The sequence below is a fragment of the Monodon monoceros genome, unplaced genomic scaffold (genome assembly GCF_005190385.1).
Source record: "Monodon monoceros isolate NGI ecotype Baffin Bay Population unplaced genomic scaffold, NGI_Narwhal_1 Super_Scaffold_16, whole genome shotgun sequence".
Taxonomy (NCBI): Eukaryota; Metazoa; Chordata; class Mammalia; order Artiodactyla; family Monodontidae; genus Monodon; species Monodon monoceros.
In genome coordinates, this window is record NW_021703772.1 from 8,871,977 (window position 1) to 8,887,607 (window position 15,631).

At 54.2% G+C, this 15,631-nt stretch overlaps 1 protein-coding gene across 1 annotated transcript in view; it reads right to left on the reverse strand.

Annotated features, from left to right (window-relative positions):
* Positions 1-5,022: 5,022 nt before the first annotated feature.
* Positions 5,023-15,631, reverse strand: part of ITM2C (integral membrane protein 2C) — a 13,881-nt gene continuing 3,272 nt past the window's right edge. Inside the window, exons 2-6 of the mRNA XM_029225901.1 lie at positions 10,682-10,822; positions 8,519-8,707; positions 7,721-7,831; positions 7,006-7,156; positions 5,023-6,267 (exon numbers count right to left, since the gene is read on the reverse strand). Of these exons, the coding sequence (XP_029081734.1) occupies positions 6,176-6,267; positions 7,006-7,156; positions 7,721-7,831; positions 8,519-8,707; positions 10,682-10,822 (684 nt within the window). The 3' untranslated portion in view covers positions 5,023-6,175. The remainder of the gene's footprint in view (positions 6,268-7,005; positions 7,157-7,720; positions 7,832-8,518; positions 8,708-10,681; positions 10,823-15,631) is intronic.

A 15,631-nucleotide genomic window follows, 5' to 3' on the forward strand; every position in this document is an offset into this window, starting at 1 on the left:
GCAGCACTATTTACAATAGCCAGGACATGGAAGAAACCTAAGTGTCCACTGACAGATAAATGGATAAAGAAGATGTGGCACATATATACAATGGAATATTACTCAGCCATAAAAAGGAATGAAACTGAGTTATTTGTAATGAGGTAGATGGATCTAGAGACTGTCACACAGAGTGAAGTAACTCAGAAAAACAAATACCATACGCTAACGCACATGTATGGAATCTAAAACAACGATACTGATGAACCTAGTGGCAGGGCAGGAATAAAGATTCAGACGTAGAGAACGGATTTGAGGACATGGGGGGGAAAGGGAAGCTGGGACGAACTGAGAGAGTGGCATGGACATATACACACTACCAAATGTAAAATGGATGGCTCGTGGGAAGCAGCTGCATAGCACAGGGAAATCAGCTCGGTGCTTTGTGACGACCTAGAGGGGTGGGATAGGGAGGGTGGGAGGGAGGCTCAAGAGGGAGGGGATATGGGGATATATGGATACATATAGCTGATTCACCTTGTTGTACAGCAGAAACTAACACAACATTGTAAAGCAATTACACTCCAATAAAGATAAAAAAAAAAAGAGTATTCTCCCAATATCTATACTAGAGCTACACTCAAGGTGAATTCCCTTTAAAGTCAAGAATAAAACAAGATTTGTAACTATTTCCATGGTACCAGAGCTCCTAGTCAGGGAGGTAAATAAGAAAAAGAAATAAAAGTTTTAATTATTTGAATGGAAGAAACAAAATCTATTTATAGTCAATACAATTGCTTATATCAAAAACACAAAAGAATCGTTGGGTAACCTCTCAGAATAAGAAAGATGGCTTGCCAAATTTGCTGGATCAATAGTCAAAAATAAATTACATTTCTACACACTAGCAACAAAGAGTTATAATTATTAATTATAATATCAACAGTATAAGAGATTTAGGAATCAATGTAATGAAAACTGTGCAAGACCTCTACTGAAAAATGTATGAAACTGTATTGGAAGATATTAAAAATCCAAAAAAATTTTAAAAATACCATGTTCATGCATCAGGACACTCAGTATTATAGCAATTTCAATTCTCCCCAAGTGGATCTATAGATTTAATATGAGTTCAATAAAAACCTCAACAGAACGTTTTGTAGAACTAGATAAATTGTTTCTGAAATGCATATGAAAGCAAAAGCGTAAGAACAGTCATGGCACTGCTGAAGCAAATTAAGGTGGGAGACGTGCACAGTCAGATGTGCACGTCTTATTTTAACTGTGGTTATGGCTCAAATAATAAACCCAATAGGACAGACTAGAGAGCCCAGAAATAGACCTTATGCATATGGAAACTAGATCATTGCAGGCACACACTGCAGCTCAGTGAGGAAAGGAAAATAATCCACGACGAAGAGAACGAATGATTATTCCTACCTCACACCATACCAGGGAATAAATTCCAGGGGATTTTAAAATGTAATATATAAAACTTTAAAAGGAATAGAAGAAAATATAGGATAATCTCTTTTCATTCTTGGGATAGGATGGATTTCTGAAACAAGGTGCACAAAACCCTAACCAAAAATAAGAAGATGGATACATTTGACTACATTAAAATCAATAATTTCTGCTTGGGAATTCCCCAGTGGTCCAGTGGTTAGGACTCCGAGCTTTCACTGCCGAGGGCCCAGATTTAATCCCTGGTTGGGAACTAAGATCCTGCAAGCCATGTGGCATGGCCAAGCAAAAGACAACAACAAAAAAATCAATAATTTCTGCTCATCAAAGAGGTCACAACGAAAAGTGATAAGACAAGTCACAAAGTTGGGTAAGGTATTTGCCACACGTCAATGATAAAATATATAAAGAACTTCTACAAGTTAATAAGAAGAAAATGAAGCATCCAATAGAAAAATAGGCCAGAGAACACAAACAGGCATTTTATATAAAAGGTCCAATACACATATGAAACTTGACTCACGTTCCTAGTAATCAGGGAAGTGATAATTAAAACCATAATGAAACACCATTTTACTCTCAATCCATTGACAAAAAATCCCAAGTGTTGTTAATATTAAGTGTTGGCAAGAACTTGGAACAAGGAGGATGCCTATGCAGTACAGGTGGGAATGTGAATTGGTTCAACTCATAAGAAACAATCTGGTAGAGTGTTTTTTTTTTAAAATATTTATTTATTTGGTTGCGCTGGGTCTTAACTGCGGCAGGCAGGCTCCTTTAGTTGCGACTCAAGGGCTCCTTAGGTGCAGCACGTGGGCTCCCAAGTTGTGGCATGCATGTGGGATCCAATTCCCTGGCCAGGGATTGAACCTGGGCCCCCTGCTTTGGGAGCACGGAGCCTTAACCACTGTACCACTGGGGAAGTCCCCAATCTGGTAGAATTTTTGTGAGTTGGCCATTTGCATACTATGTGGCCCAAAGATTCCTTTTCTAGGGAATACAGGTGTATATTAATAGAGAAACCCTTGCAGAGGTGACCAGAAGCCTTGTAGAAGAAATGTTCATTAACGCATTGTTGTAATAATAGTAAAAAGTCAGAAAGAACCCAAATATTCATTGTTAGAATAGGCAATTAAATTATATATTCACATAGTGGATTGATACACAGCAGTACAAATGAATTAAATACTATTACAGGTGTCAGCATGGCTGAACCTTAGAAATATAAGGTTGAGGGGAGGAAAACAAATCAGAGAATAATCCATGTATTTTATTACTACTTTTATATTATTCAAATCCAAGCAAAACTACATTAAGAGCTTCATAGATATGTGGTTATAAAGACTTTTAAAGCAAAGCAGAGAAACTCAGGATAGGAGTTACCCGGATTCATTAATTAATATACAAAGATTGGCTTAATAGATGGAAAATTGGTATATTTTCATGATTGTCTTTGGATCTAAAAATAGATGTACCTTTAATGTCCCTCATAGGATATAGAAGTGGGGCGGGGGGGTGGGAAGTAGAGGCTGGGATGATGTGGGAGCCTCTGAACATGGGAGCCAACAGTTCGTTTCACCCCTGAGCATGAATGCTTCTCCCCATATTGGGAGGTGGTCTACTTCTCCTCCACTTAAATCAGGGCTACTTTGGTGACTTGCTTTGACCAATAATGCACTAAAGTAATATTCTGGATCTTCAGATTGCAGGCTTTAAAAGGACTGGCAGCTTACCCTTCCCCTCACTTGGAGCTCAGTTGCCAGCTGTAAGGAAGGCCAGGGTATTGATGGGCACCCATTTGTAGCCATACCCTGGACGGCAGGGGCCATTTTGGATGGCCCAGCCCAGCGAAGCCTCCAGCTGAGTGCAAAGCACGAGGCAGCCCCTAGCCCACGAGGGCTAACGTCAGTCAGTGTGGAACTCAGCCATCCTGCAGAATTAAGTTCTGGGGTGGCTTGTTCTGCAGAAGCAAGGGGAGAGGGACATGCAAAGAATTCAGTGATATTGGCAGTCTTGTTTCGTGGGTTGGCTGTGGGGTCACCGTACTTCATAACTTACATGCTGGTGATTTAGATAGAGTATTCTGTACGTATTAAGTGCTTCACAATAGAAAATATGAAAAAACCCCCAACTTATCAGATTGTATCTCCCTAGTTTTGATTTGTATTTTCTATGCAACTGTGATTAAACATGTTTGCGTTTAAGCAACGATCCATTTGTATTTCCCTGTGAACTGCCTGCTCCTATTCGTTGCCCCTTTATCTACTGGGTTGTTCTTTTCATATCGATTTATAAGAACTTAGCATACTAAGGAAAATAGCCCTTTTATGTCCTGTGTTTCTAAAATATCTCCCCCAGTTTGCCACTTATAAAACTTTTGACTTTGTGGTATGTTCTGTTGCACAAAAATTTTAATTTTTTATTAGTCCCAGTTATTATTACTGGTAGGTATCATGCTTAAAAAGACTACCCTCCTTCAAGATGATCTTTTAAATCATCTCAAGTACTTTTAAGATTTCATTTCATACTTAAAACCTTTGAATTAATTTTGTTACAGGGAAGCAGGACCCAGGTTAATTTTTTTGTCAAAATGACTAGCCAGTTGTTCCAATAAAAAGAACCCACACGTACCCCACTAACCTGAATTTCCTTGTACTTAACTTCTGGGCACTCCACTGTGTCTCATTGATCTTTGCTACACCAAAGTCTTTAATTCTACTAGGTTTTATATTTGGAGACTGTTCTCCCCCCCCCCCCGCCCCCTTTTCAGGATTTACCTGGCTATCCCCCATGTTTACTTTCCTCAAATAACTGAATGTGTCAGTTAAAGAATAAGCCCTGTTGGCATTTTAATTGTGACTGCGTTGCATTTAGATGGGGAAATGTAACAGAACCCAACATCTCTGCAAGATTGCATTTGCATCTGAGAACAAGGCGTGTCTGCACTAATTTGAGTCTTTTACGTCCTTCGCAGGATTGCCTAGTCTGTGAGCCAAGGGTGTAGACACCCATCCTTGCCCCCAGGGCAGGACCCAGGTCGCACCTCTGGGGCCAACTCAGCCAAGGCTCCAGGCAGCTCCCACACCCTTCTTCTCTGCAGCATGTGACCCTGTGACTCATGTCAAACCCTACCTCAGATCCACCGAGATGGTTACTAATCGCCCAGAAAGTGTGGCGACACCGTCCTTGTGCTTAAGGACAAGCAATAATGATGTCATCTTCCGTGTAGAACTGAACCGGTGGTTTAGAGGCACTTAAAAGCAGCCAGACCTTGGGCAAGTTGCATGACCTGCGGTCCCTTTCCTCCTCCCTTGCCTGTAAAATGGGAATCTACCTGGCGGGGAGTGACAGAACGAAGGGGACACCTACGTTCCTTGGCTGAACCTCGGAGCAGGCCCACCTCTTCAGGGGCCAGATGCCAAGCCCTGTGAGTGAGCTTCTCCTTCCTGCCGCTCCCACCACGCCCACCTGCCCCCCCCCCGCCCCCAGGGACACCTGCCCAGCCTACGGGTTGGAGGGCACCCGTCACCAAGCCGACACCCCGCCCCGCGCCCCCCACCCGCCTTTCCCAAGCCAGAATCACAAGTCAAAGATGTGTATTGTTCGACAGACACTTCTGAAAAGAGATCTAATTGAGAAAATATACAAGGCATTTAAGAATCTCATCTCCAGCGAGCACCGAAGTCTGACTGGAGGCGTCGGAGCCCTCCTCTTCAGGGCTCAGGGCTGAGAAGGTTAGCACATCGAATCATCAGTAAAAACATGCAAAAGTGAGAAGGAAACGGAAAATAACGCTGTGTTCCCCCAAAGCAGAGGGGGACGGAATTTCAGAACAAGGAGGCAGGGTGTACAAGTACCAGGTGGCTCTCCCTCCCCTCCCCCGGTTTTCCTCTCAAACGCCCCCGAGCAGGAGAAAGCAGGGAGCCCCGCCCACTCGGCAGGACCCACAGTGCATCCCTGCTCCGTGCTCAGCCCGCGGGGCTGCCCGTAGACAGGAAGACATCTCCCCACTTCTGCCCTGTTCCTTCTCTGGCTGTGGCTGCGGGGGACCCCGCTTGTGCTCCTGGGGGGCCAGGGCCTGCAGCCCTGGCTCCTTCCTTCTTTGGTTCCACCCGGAGATTGTGCTTGACGGATTCATCCCACCCCCCAAACTCCAGGCTCCCACTGGTGGGCTGAAGGCACTGACAGGAGTCCTGGGGAGATCCCCAGGACAGCCACCTTCCCCTGTGCTCTGGGCGGGTCCACCCCTGGGTACATTCCTAGCCTCAGCTCAGGCCCGGGACAGGGGTGGAAGTGTGCTGTGCACGGAAAAAAGCCTCTCAGACCTTTCTCAGCTGTGCAGACGTTCCTGAACCCCACTCCACACCCCCGCTCCCAGCCCGCCCCTCGCCAGAGCCCCAGCATGCCTGGCCGTTCCCTCCAGTCCTCCCCCTTGGGCTGCCAGTGCAGCTGTGGGCCAGGCCCCCGGGGACCTGACCTCAAGATGGTGGTCACAGAAACCATCTTGGGGCACCCCCTCCATCCCCCAGACTCAGGAGGTCAGCAGAGGGTGAGGCCTTGAGAGGTCACAGCTCTGGTACAGGGAGGCGGGCAGGGCTGGAGAGAAACGGGAAGACACGTCACATCTATGGAAAGGCGTCCGAAGTACAAGCTAAGCAAGGGGAAGTGCCAGAGTGTCCAGAAGAGAAAATGGAAGAGGGAAGGGGCGGGGCCTGGAGGGAGGGGCGGGGCTTCACGCCACCCCGCAGATGAGCGTCTCTACCACGAAGGTGTTCTCGAAGTGGCGGATGGCGTTGCAGTTCTTGGCCCCTCGCTTGTTGATCCCTGGGAGAGAACAGAGAAATCCCAGTGAGGCCTGTGTCCTGGCCTAGAACTGTCTGGGCCACAAAGGCCACCAGCCTCAGAGCCTGAGCAGGGCCTCAGGACCCGGGCCGGGGAGGAGGAGGCCCAGGAAATGAAACCCAGATTCACCCAGAGACAGCGTGGTACAGCGGCATGAGCTCAAAAGCTGGAGTCAGACCTCCCAGCTCTGCCACCTTCTTGCTGTGAGACCTCAGAGGTGCTTCTTAACCTCTCTGTGCCTCCATTTCCTCATCTTTAAAAGGGGCAGCAAGAATAATGATGACAAGGATGAGGACGATGGTAACTTACACTCTCTTAGGAGGACATGAAGAGTGTAAAGCAGAGGGCTTGCCTGGTGGCGCAGTGGTTGAGAGTCCGCCTGCCGATGCAGGGGACGCGGGTTCGTGCCCCGGTCCGGGAAGATACCACATGCCGCGGAGCGGCTGGGTCCGTGAGCCATAACTACTGAGCCTGCGCGTCCGGAGCCTGTGCTCCGCAACGGGAGAGGCCACAGCGGTGAGAGGCCCGCGTACCGCAAAAAAAAAAAAAAAAGTGTGAAGCAGTGCCTGGCACATAGTACGTGCTCATTAGCTGTTATTACTGCTGCTACAATCTGAGATCTGACAGCTGGTCTCCAGCTACGCGGCCAGGCACTGCCAGAGGGTGGCCATGGTTTGGAGCTCAGGGCAGGGGCCAAAGTGGGTGGAGTCTGCCACTCACGCCTCCGGGTGGCCCTGCGCCGCAGCCGGTAGGTGTCCTTCCCGCTGCACAGGTGGTAGATGAAGGAGCCCAGGGCCTCCTTGTCACTGACATGCTCCGTGACCACCATCTCCTCCTGGATGATGTACGTCTGTGGGAGGTAGGTACCCCTCTGCAAAGGGAGTGGCCACAGCACTGGGTCAGTACCAGGGCTCGCCGCTCTCGGTCCCCGACTGCCCATTGCGCTCGCCTCCCTCCTTCCGCTAGCTTGAGCCGACCCCCCCCCAGCGCCTGCAGTGCCCATCCAACACGCCCACCCCCTCATCCACAGGCTGCGTGGCTCGCCTTTCTGACGTGCCCAGGCACTTCCTGCACCTGCACTGCCGTGAGTCACGTGTGTGCGAGTCTGGTCTCCCACCCTAGGGGGAGCACTCCTCGGGGGCAGGGCCCCCATCACCTCCCTGCACTGCTGACACGGGGTGACGTGGCGCATGGCCATGAACACTAAGGAAGCTGGTCTTGGGGTTCTTCCCAAGTGAGGGAGGCAGAAGTGGGAGGCTGGTGGGGGGGCAGAAAGGAGAGGTGTTGACTCTGAATGTGGGAGAAGGGAGCTGGAGGTGGGGGGACCAACCTGGGGTGCTGGGTCCAGCTGACAGAAACGCCCAGGCCCCCCATCCTTCCCTTGTCTCATGGAGGGAGGACAAGGGAGAGAAGATGCTGCCAGGGCCCTGCTCACCTTCACATTCATGAGGAGCTCCCAGAAGTTGCGAGGGGGCAGCACGATGGTGGTGTTGAGCTCAATGACATAGCACTTGTCCAGGGAGATGTCGTGATAGGCAGTGAGACCCTGAACAGGAAGAGGGGGCCACGTCAGTCTCCGCAGGTGAGGGACTGGCCCCGGCGGGCTGTATGAGGCACGAACCCCACCGCACCCATGATGCACCCAGATTCCTCAGCACCGGGGCGGGGACCCCTTCTCCCGCTCCTCTCCCAGCCTATGTTTGTAGAAGGTTCCACTCACTAGATGAAAACACTATTAAATGCTTCGGTTGTGACAAGGATTCTTCTTGGGGGTATACAGCCGAGGTTCGAATTTCAGGGCAACGTCCCCCCTGTGCATCTCACCAAAGCTGGGAGGTCCCGCCACCCCTATGGACAGCCTGGACCCTCAGCGAGAGATGCCCCTCCCAACCCCATGTGCTGCATCTCGATAAGATGTCAACACGGAAACAGCTCAGTAAAAAGGAACACTGGCCTCGCCTGTTCCAGCCAGCGTCCGCAGCTGGCAGGTGGCCAAGGAGAAAATCAACCGTGACTAGTTCACATTCAGTGATAACCGCATGACGTATATGATAAAAGCGGTCTCTTTAAATCCCTGATTGACCTAAACCGTAGATATCTACTCCATGGTTTATATTACACGGTATGTACTCCAAGTCTGTACAAGGGGCGTGGGCGTCCTCCTTTCACACCTGTTCCTCCTCGTGGCGCCCCCCTCGCCGCCCCCCCCCCCCGGGTCCCTGGCCGGCCTTACCCGCTGGAAGTCGTGGATGATGTCTGCAGCGTCACCACCCCCAAACTGGGGCACCGGCACGTTGATGCGCTCGTAGTTCTCCTCGAGGTAGATCTTTACGTCTTCCTCCAGCTCCATGCGGGTGCGGACCTGCGAGGTCAGGGAGTCCTCGTAGAGGACGCCGCAGTGGAAGAAGTTGTCTCGGGCCAGCTGAGCAAGGAGGGGGGAGGGGGGAGAGAGGGAGGGAGAGAGTCTGGTCACACAGCGCCCTCCGTGAGACCACTGCTGCCTGCCCAACCACTCCTGGCTCCGAAGGCCTGGGGAGGCAGGGAGGATGGGTCTGTGACACCCATTTCACAGATGGAGAAACCAAGAAACATGGGGAGTCAGGGAGGGTGAGCCGGGTCTGCCAGTTCCTAGGAGGATGACCTCTTTGGGCCTCAGTTTCCCCATCTGTAAAACAAGGTGACCCCTCAGGCCCCTCTGGCCTCCGAGTCCATGAGTCTATGGCTGTGAAATGGGGCAGACCAGCGGGGGGGACAGACACCTGAGAAAGAGCCTGGGGTCGGAGGGGTGTCCTCAGGGGCAAACAGGGGGACTCTGGGTTGGACAGGCTGGGCCCTGCAGGGTGCCACCCTCCGCCACCACCAGGGGGTGCTCGCCCGCCCTTCTTGCCCCCTTTGCGAGGCCCTGCAGACCTTGGAGGGAGGAGGTAGGAGCTGAGAGGCAGCCCTGTTATCAGATTCTGGTGGCACCGTGTCCAACCTCAAGCAAGGACCCACCACCTTCCCTGGATCCTGTGCTTCCTGAGAAACCTACACAAACATGGTGTCCCCTATATGAGGGACACGCCTAATCACTCCATCAGTAAGGGAAGGGAGGCAGCCTGGCGTGACCGAGGCTACGTGACTGACCGGTGGACTGCGGGCCCCTCCTACTTATCCAGGGCCTCCTCCAGGTCCGGCCCACGATGGGCAGACACCCCTTTGTCTGTTTTAGTGTCCCGGGCTGTCCCGGGACCATGAATCATCACACAGGAATCATACTGTCCCAGGGTGTAGACCCAGAGGCTGCTCTGAGGTTCCCCTACTCCCTGGGAATTGGGGTGGGGTGAGGAACCCCAAGAGGGCATGAGGGGGGGCTGGGATCAGAGGGGAGGTCCAGGGCAGGGCCACAGCTGCAACAGGAAAAGGCCCCAGAAAGTGACAACCAGGAACAGGTGGGGAAGCAGGCCGTGGATGCAGGGGAGCTGAGGTGTCAAGGGTAAGGTCACATGGACTGCAAACTCTTTAGTCATTTCCACCGTAGAAAAACTGGATGACAACAAAGTCAAAGTCCAATGCTTGAGGGTGGGAAGAGGTCACTTGGGTCATAAATGACTGGCAATTCCCAACCTTTTTGTCACCGAGATTCCCCATTCATTATGTTTATGGTTATTCTATTAAGCAACCTTTCATTTAACTACCTTCAGTTCTGAGAGCTTGGTGGCCCTGCCTCCCTCCCCAGGCCTGGGCTGATCGCAAGGTTGCTGTGACCACGACCAGTTCTTTGGCCCAGCTTCGTGCCCAGATTGGTTGTGTGAGCAGATAACCAGGGTGTGATCATAGGTGGAGGTGACTGTCTATAAGCCACCCTCCACCCTTCACGGTTTATAGCCCAAATGTCCACGCGTGGAATGTAAGCCCTTAGAGCAAGATCCATGGGCACAGGGGCTGGGCTCTGAAGGGATCGCAGAGTTCCAATGTCTGCTGCACCTGAGTTTCTGGTGCTAATGCCCTGGGGTGACGCTGTGGGAAGGGGCTGCGGGCCTCACAGCCCAGATTCCAATCCCGGCTCCCCCATCACCGACTGTGCTCCTGGGAGAGCTCCCTGTCAGCCTCAGATGCAACCAAAGAGATAGGTAAGGACACTCCTCCGGAGCCCATGGCAGTCAGAGGACGGGGACCCGGTCCTGTCTCCCGGACCAAGACCAGAGAGGAGAAGGAGGCAGGTCTTCTGGGCTTGCCCGGGCACCCCTCCCACCTAGGGGGCGTGTCCAGGGCCTCCTGCTGTCCCCTCCTCTCCGTCGCCGTTCACAGGGCCTGATCCTGCCGGCCCACACCCACGGCAAACCCTCGCCCTGCCCTGCCCTCTCTAAAACGCCACTCTTTCACCAAGGCCCCGCCTCCCTCCGCCCCACCTCACCTGAGCGAGGAAGAAGTATCTGTAGATGTAGACAGACGCGAACACCAGGCCCATGAGCAGCACGACCATGCCCATCGACAGGTAGCACAAGCCGCCCACAGAGCTCCCCTTCTTGTAGCGGTGGTAGGCGGGCCGCTCCTCCTGTGGACAGCAGTGCAGGGTCAGCCCCGTGGTGGCCCCGCACCCCTGGGAATCCCTGCCACCCCTTTCCGGAAGTGAGACCTCACTCTGCTGGCTGGGAAGGAGCCTTGGAGCAAAGGGAGGGGAGGACGACGCTCAGGACACACAGAGCATCGTCTCTGGAAGGAAAGGAAAGCGTTACCAGGACCTCCCAGCTGTTCCCATCTAAAGAGAAACGGAGCCCCACCTTGGACCCACGGGGACTAAGCAAGCGTGTTTTGAATCACCCACGCCATTAGTCCCCTTCATTATACCAGTTGTGACCACAGTAGATTCTTTCAAATGTAGAGAGGGGGGAAGCACAGATATGGCCTTGGTGACTGAGCCAGGCCTAGGAACCTGTAGGAACTGGAGTGACTGGGAGGGCCGGGAGCTGCTGCCCTGGGCAGTGGGGACCAAGGAAGGCTTCGAAGGTAGGAAGTGACAAGATCCACCTGAAAGCTGGAGTGCCCAGAGGGACCGGGATGGGGACAGTGGGGGTGGGGAGTCTGCTGGGCTCTTCCAAGGAAGCTGCGGCAGGAAACGGTCACTGACCAGTGGGGACAGGGCTCTGGGAGGCCCGCAGGGTCTGGGCGCGGGAGCTCACGCCCTCCGGCCACCCCGGGCAGAGGCCAGCCTGCCGGGGCGGCGATGGCATCACACGGGCGCTGGTATCGAGTAGGCTGTCAGAAGCAGGCCCACAGGGTGAAGTCTGGAGGCTTCCGCAAGCCTCTGCTGGGAGGGGAACGTGGTTGCCGGCAGGCAGGCCAGGGCAGGAGGTTCCTGGAAAAACCCTCTCTAGGGAGCCAGGCTCAGGTTTGGGACAGTAGCTGCAGGACTGCCAAGAAGCAGCAAGCCAAGCAGACCCAACTCCAGTCCACACACGTCTGGGCCAGTGGCCGGAGGTGTGTGTAAAGCTCAGCAGCCCTGCGTTCCTTGGAGCGCTGGACTGAGAATCTCGTGACTCGGGCTCTTCCCAGCTGTGTGAGCTCGGCCATCGCTCGTCTTTGTGCCCTTCCTCGCTGGCACCCCTGCCCTAACCCGGGCCTCCTTCACCCTGGAGATGTTGCAAAAGCCCCAGGCCTGGCTCTGCCTCTGGGATCCATCATTCAATCCCTCCTCCACGGTGTCCAGATGCAGCCGGGTGAGGGTAGAGGCCAGTGCCCCTGCCAACCTCAAGGAGCTGTGGCAGAGGTGGGGGGGCAGGAGGGGAGCCTGGGCCTTCTCACTCCGGCCCCGCCGCTAACCGTCTGCTTAGCGCTCTGTGCCCACTTCCACTCCCCTCATCCTGCTTAGCGGGACGTCGGCAGTGGGGACATGATGCAGGTCCAAGTTACCCAAGACAGGCCTTTATTCTCAGGGCATACAGGAGGCCCAGACTGGTAGGGGTGGGGGACCTGGGCCTCAGGGAGCAGAGGGGCATCCCATCAGAGTGGGTGATGCCTCCCTGCTTGGAGCTCTCCCCTCTCCCCACACCCCTTCCTCAGGAAAAGGGTAGAAAATGCCTGAAAGACACACACACCCCTATCACGAGGCACATGTATCACCAGGCCAGTGGCCCCCAGCCTCCAGCACCATGGGATGGAGACACAGGATGGAGAGGTGACCCGGCCCATCCCATACCCCCTCACAGGCTGGGCCATCTGCAGGCCCGGGGCCTCTCCCCACCCTGGCCCTGCTGCAGAGGTGCTGCGATCAAAACCAGAGAAGCACCTGGTGAGACCACCCCCCTGGCTGGCATCTCCTTGGCATGCTGGGGCTCCCTGGGGGCAATAACCAAGGTCACTAGCACACCTGGGTGGCCACTGCTCACAGGGCCTCCAGGGACAGCTGCCAGTGGGAGGGGGTGGGGGACTGCAAGCGTTTTGACTTTCCAACGGGCTCCCAGGATCAGCCCAGGATGGGGCGACCCGATGAGCAAGCTCTGCCAGTGTCTTGCAGGAACAAGCCACCCAGGGGCTCCAGCCATCCTCAGTGGGTCCTAAGGAAAGGTGGGTGACGCAGAAGAAAGGCCAGGCGCCACACCCACTGGGAATCCTGCCCTGGAGGCACAACATTTGTATTTAGCAAGACCAGTAGGGATGCAGGGACCCAGAGGCCCCCAACAGGGGCTGCGATCCATGCGTGGGGAACATCCCAGCCTCCTGACCCTCCAACCCTCTGCAGGTCCTCCGGTGAAATGTGAACAGACTCTTCCTGACAGGGTTTTGTTGGGATTAAAGGAGACAGAGACCCTGAAAGCCCTTTGTAAAGGATAAAGTGGTAGATAAAAATAGCAGATCTTTATCAGCTAAAGCTCTCCTTCTTTTTTTTTAGGGCCACCACAAGCCAGCTGTCGAGGCTGCACAGTGGCCATGCTTTGCTCCTGCAAACCAGAGAAGCAAAAGCAAGCTTATGAGAACCGCTTTTAAAAAAACCAGAAAACAAAAAAAAGTCAATGGGCTACAAAGCAAGAGCCCGAGGGCCAGCTCCACAATTGAGGTTCACAGACAAGGGGAGGCCTACCAGTTTTATAGCTTCCTTTCTGCTCCCGGCTGGGTCAGGTGTTTCTATGTGCCTGGGGGAGGGGCCAGGCAGGGGGGCCAGGCTGCCCCAGGTGGGGAGGAGGTCAGGGAGGACGTAGAGTGGGGAGCGGCTCCAGAGGAAAATGAGGCAAGTGGCTGAGGACAGTCTCCAGCCAGGACCCCTGGATCTCACCCTGTGTCCTCACACGGCTCTGTGGGTGTCCCTGTGAAGGCTGGGGATCCTCCCCTTTCCCAGAGCTGTGGACAATGGCTTCCTATCCTGCTCCTACAGACCCCTCTAGGGCACACCCGTGGCTCACGCCCTGCACCCCTCCCTACCTGACACCCCTCGGTCTGGCATGCGGAGGCCAAACCCCCAGAAGCATCATGGCTGAGCAGGAGGGATGGAAGGGAAAGCAGGCCCAGAGGCTGCTGGTGTCCCGGCTTCGAGACAGAGGCACTGGGACCGGGACGTAAAGCCCCAGGTGGGTGGGAAGTCCCTGAATCCTGCCCTCGCTGGCAGGGCTTGAAAGGTCAGCCCTGAGCTGCAGCCCTCAGAGGCCTCTGGGGAGCCTGTAAACAGCCTGGGCTGGAACCTGGGGCCTCACCCCTTAGGATCCGGGCTGCGCAGCTCACCCAGAATGACAGGAATGACGGCCGAGGGGCCTGCTTCCCGAAGCCCCCAGCTGCTTCACCTGTCATGCTGGAGCCCCAGGAGAAGGCTCCCCCGCCACATGGAGCAGTTACCCACAGCCAGGCATCTGGGGGCTTCCAGAAAGTAGAAAAATACTGCTTCCATGGCAACTGGGCTTCCTGAGCCACAGGCCTCGCCGTGCACTCGTGTAGGCCACGTGGGCCACATGTCCGGGGACCCGAAAGGGGCCCAGGCCTAGGCCTGCCTGTTTCACGGAGCCTGCAGTGGAGCTCCTTAAATGATTAGGCAAAGCCAGGGCCAGAAGAGCCAGGGGGAACCCAGCCAACTTAAGCATTAACTCAGAAGACCCGCAGGGCTCATGGACAGAGCTCCCCAGCTACCTTCCCTCGGTAAGGATGTCGAAATGAACCGCAAGCAGAGTAACTACAGTTGCAGGCTGCTCGGAGGCGGCTAGCAGGGAGCCAGAAATGCAGCCACAGCAGGCCCGGGCAGACGGCTGGGGGCGGGTCTCGCCTCACCTCCCCAGCACCAGTCCCCCCTCCTCAGCATCTTTCTTTCCCAGGCTGCAGACCACAAAGGCAAGGGCACCAGTGAGAGAGAAAGAGAGAGACAGACAGACAGAAGCCTAGCCGGGGTCGGGGGACTGGGCCTCTGCCCACGGAGCACGCAGAGCTGTGCTCAGACGTACAGACGTCAGCTGGGTAAATGCTGGTAAGGCATCGTGAACTTGCCATCAGGGAAACCCATTCCTGCCCTGTGACCCACCGGTGCCCACGGTGCAAGCCGTGTGAGGAGGAAGGGCATGGACCCGGAGGACACTCTTGACAGCCCTCTGCACTGCTCTGCTTGGCTGGGCCAGGCAGATTCCCTCTTCTGTTCTGTACCTGACAGTCAAGGTGAGACCCCAGAGAACAAAGGCTGGGGGGGACGAGAAGCAGAGCTGCGGCTGGAAGGGCTCTCCTGGGGGAGACACAGCTCAGAGACACTGCAGGGGCTGCGCTTCCCTGCTCTTACCATAAACATTTTTTTTTATGGTAAGAGAAACTCATCCTCTGTGGCAATCTGCTGACAGCCTTGAAACGTGCAAGGATGGGCCGCGGGGAGAACAGAGCATCCGCGGGGAGAACAGAGAAGAGAGGGAAATGAGAGAGAAAGCAGAAAAGCCACTGTGGCACAAGTCCAAACGCCACAGCCCCTCAGGGAAGGTCCAGGGCAGGCGGGCAAAGGGCAGGACTGCCCATTCACCAAGGTCCTCTTGGCCCAGGCCGCAGGGCTGGCGGGGATGGGGCACTGGGGCAGGAGGACGCCAAGCCCTGCGATCCACCCTCCTGGCCGGCAGGGGACCCTCCCCCAACCGCTCCAGGAGACTCAGCTCCCTCCTGCCCAGGACCTGAGGCCAGGATGAGGAAAGTGAAATCTGATCCCCAGGTATGCGGGCCGGGGGAGGGGGTGACACAGGGGCCATTAATCAAAAGCAAAAGCCAAGGAGAAAATTCCAGCGCTGAGATGACTGTACTGAACACGGTTCTCTCCCCTTGTAGGCCCCCAGCCCGGACTGTTCGAGTCTCTACATGCCCACACCTGGGTGTGTGTGTGTGTGTGTGTGTGTGTGTGTGTGTGTGTGTGTGTGTG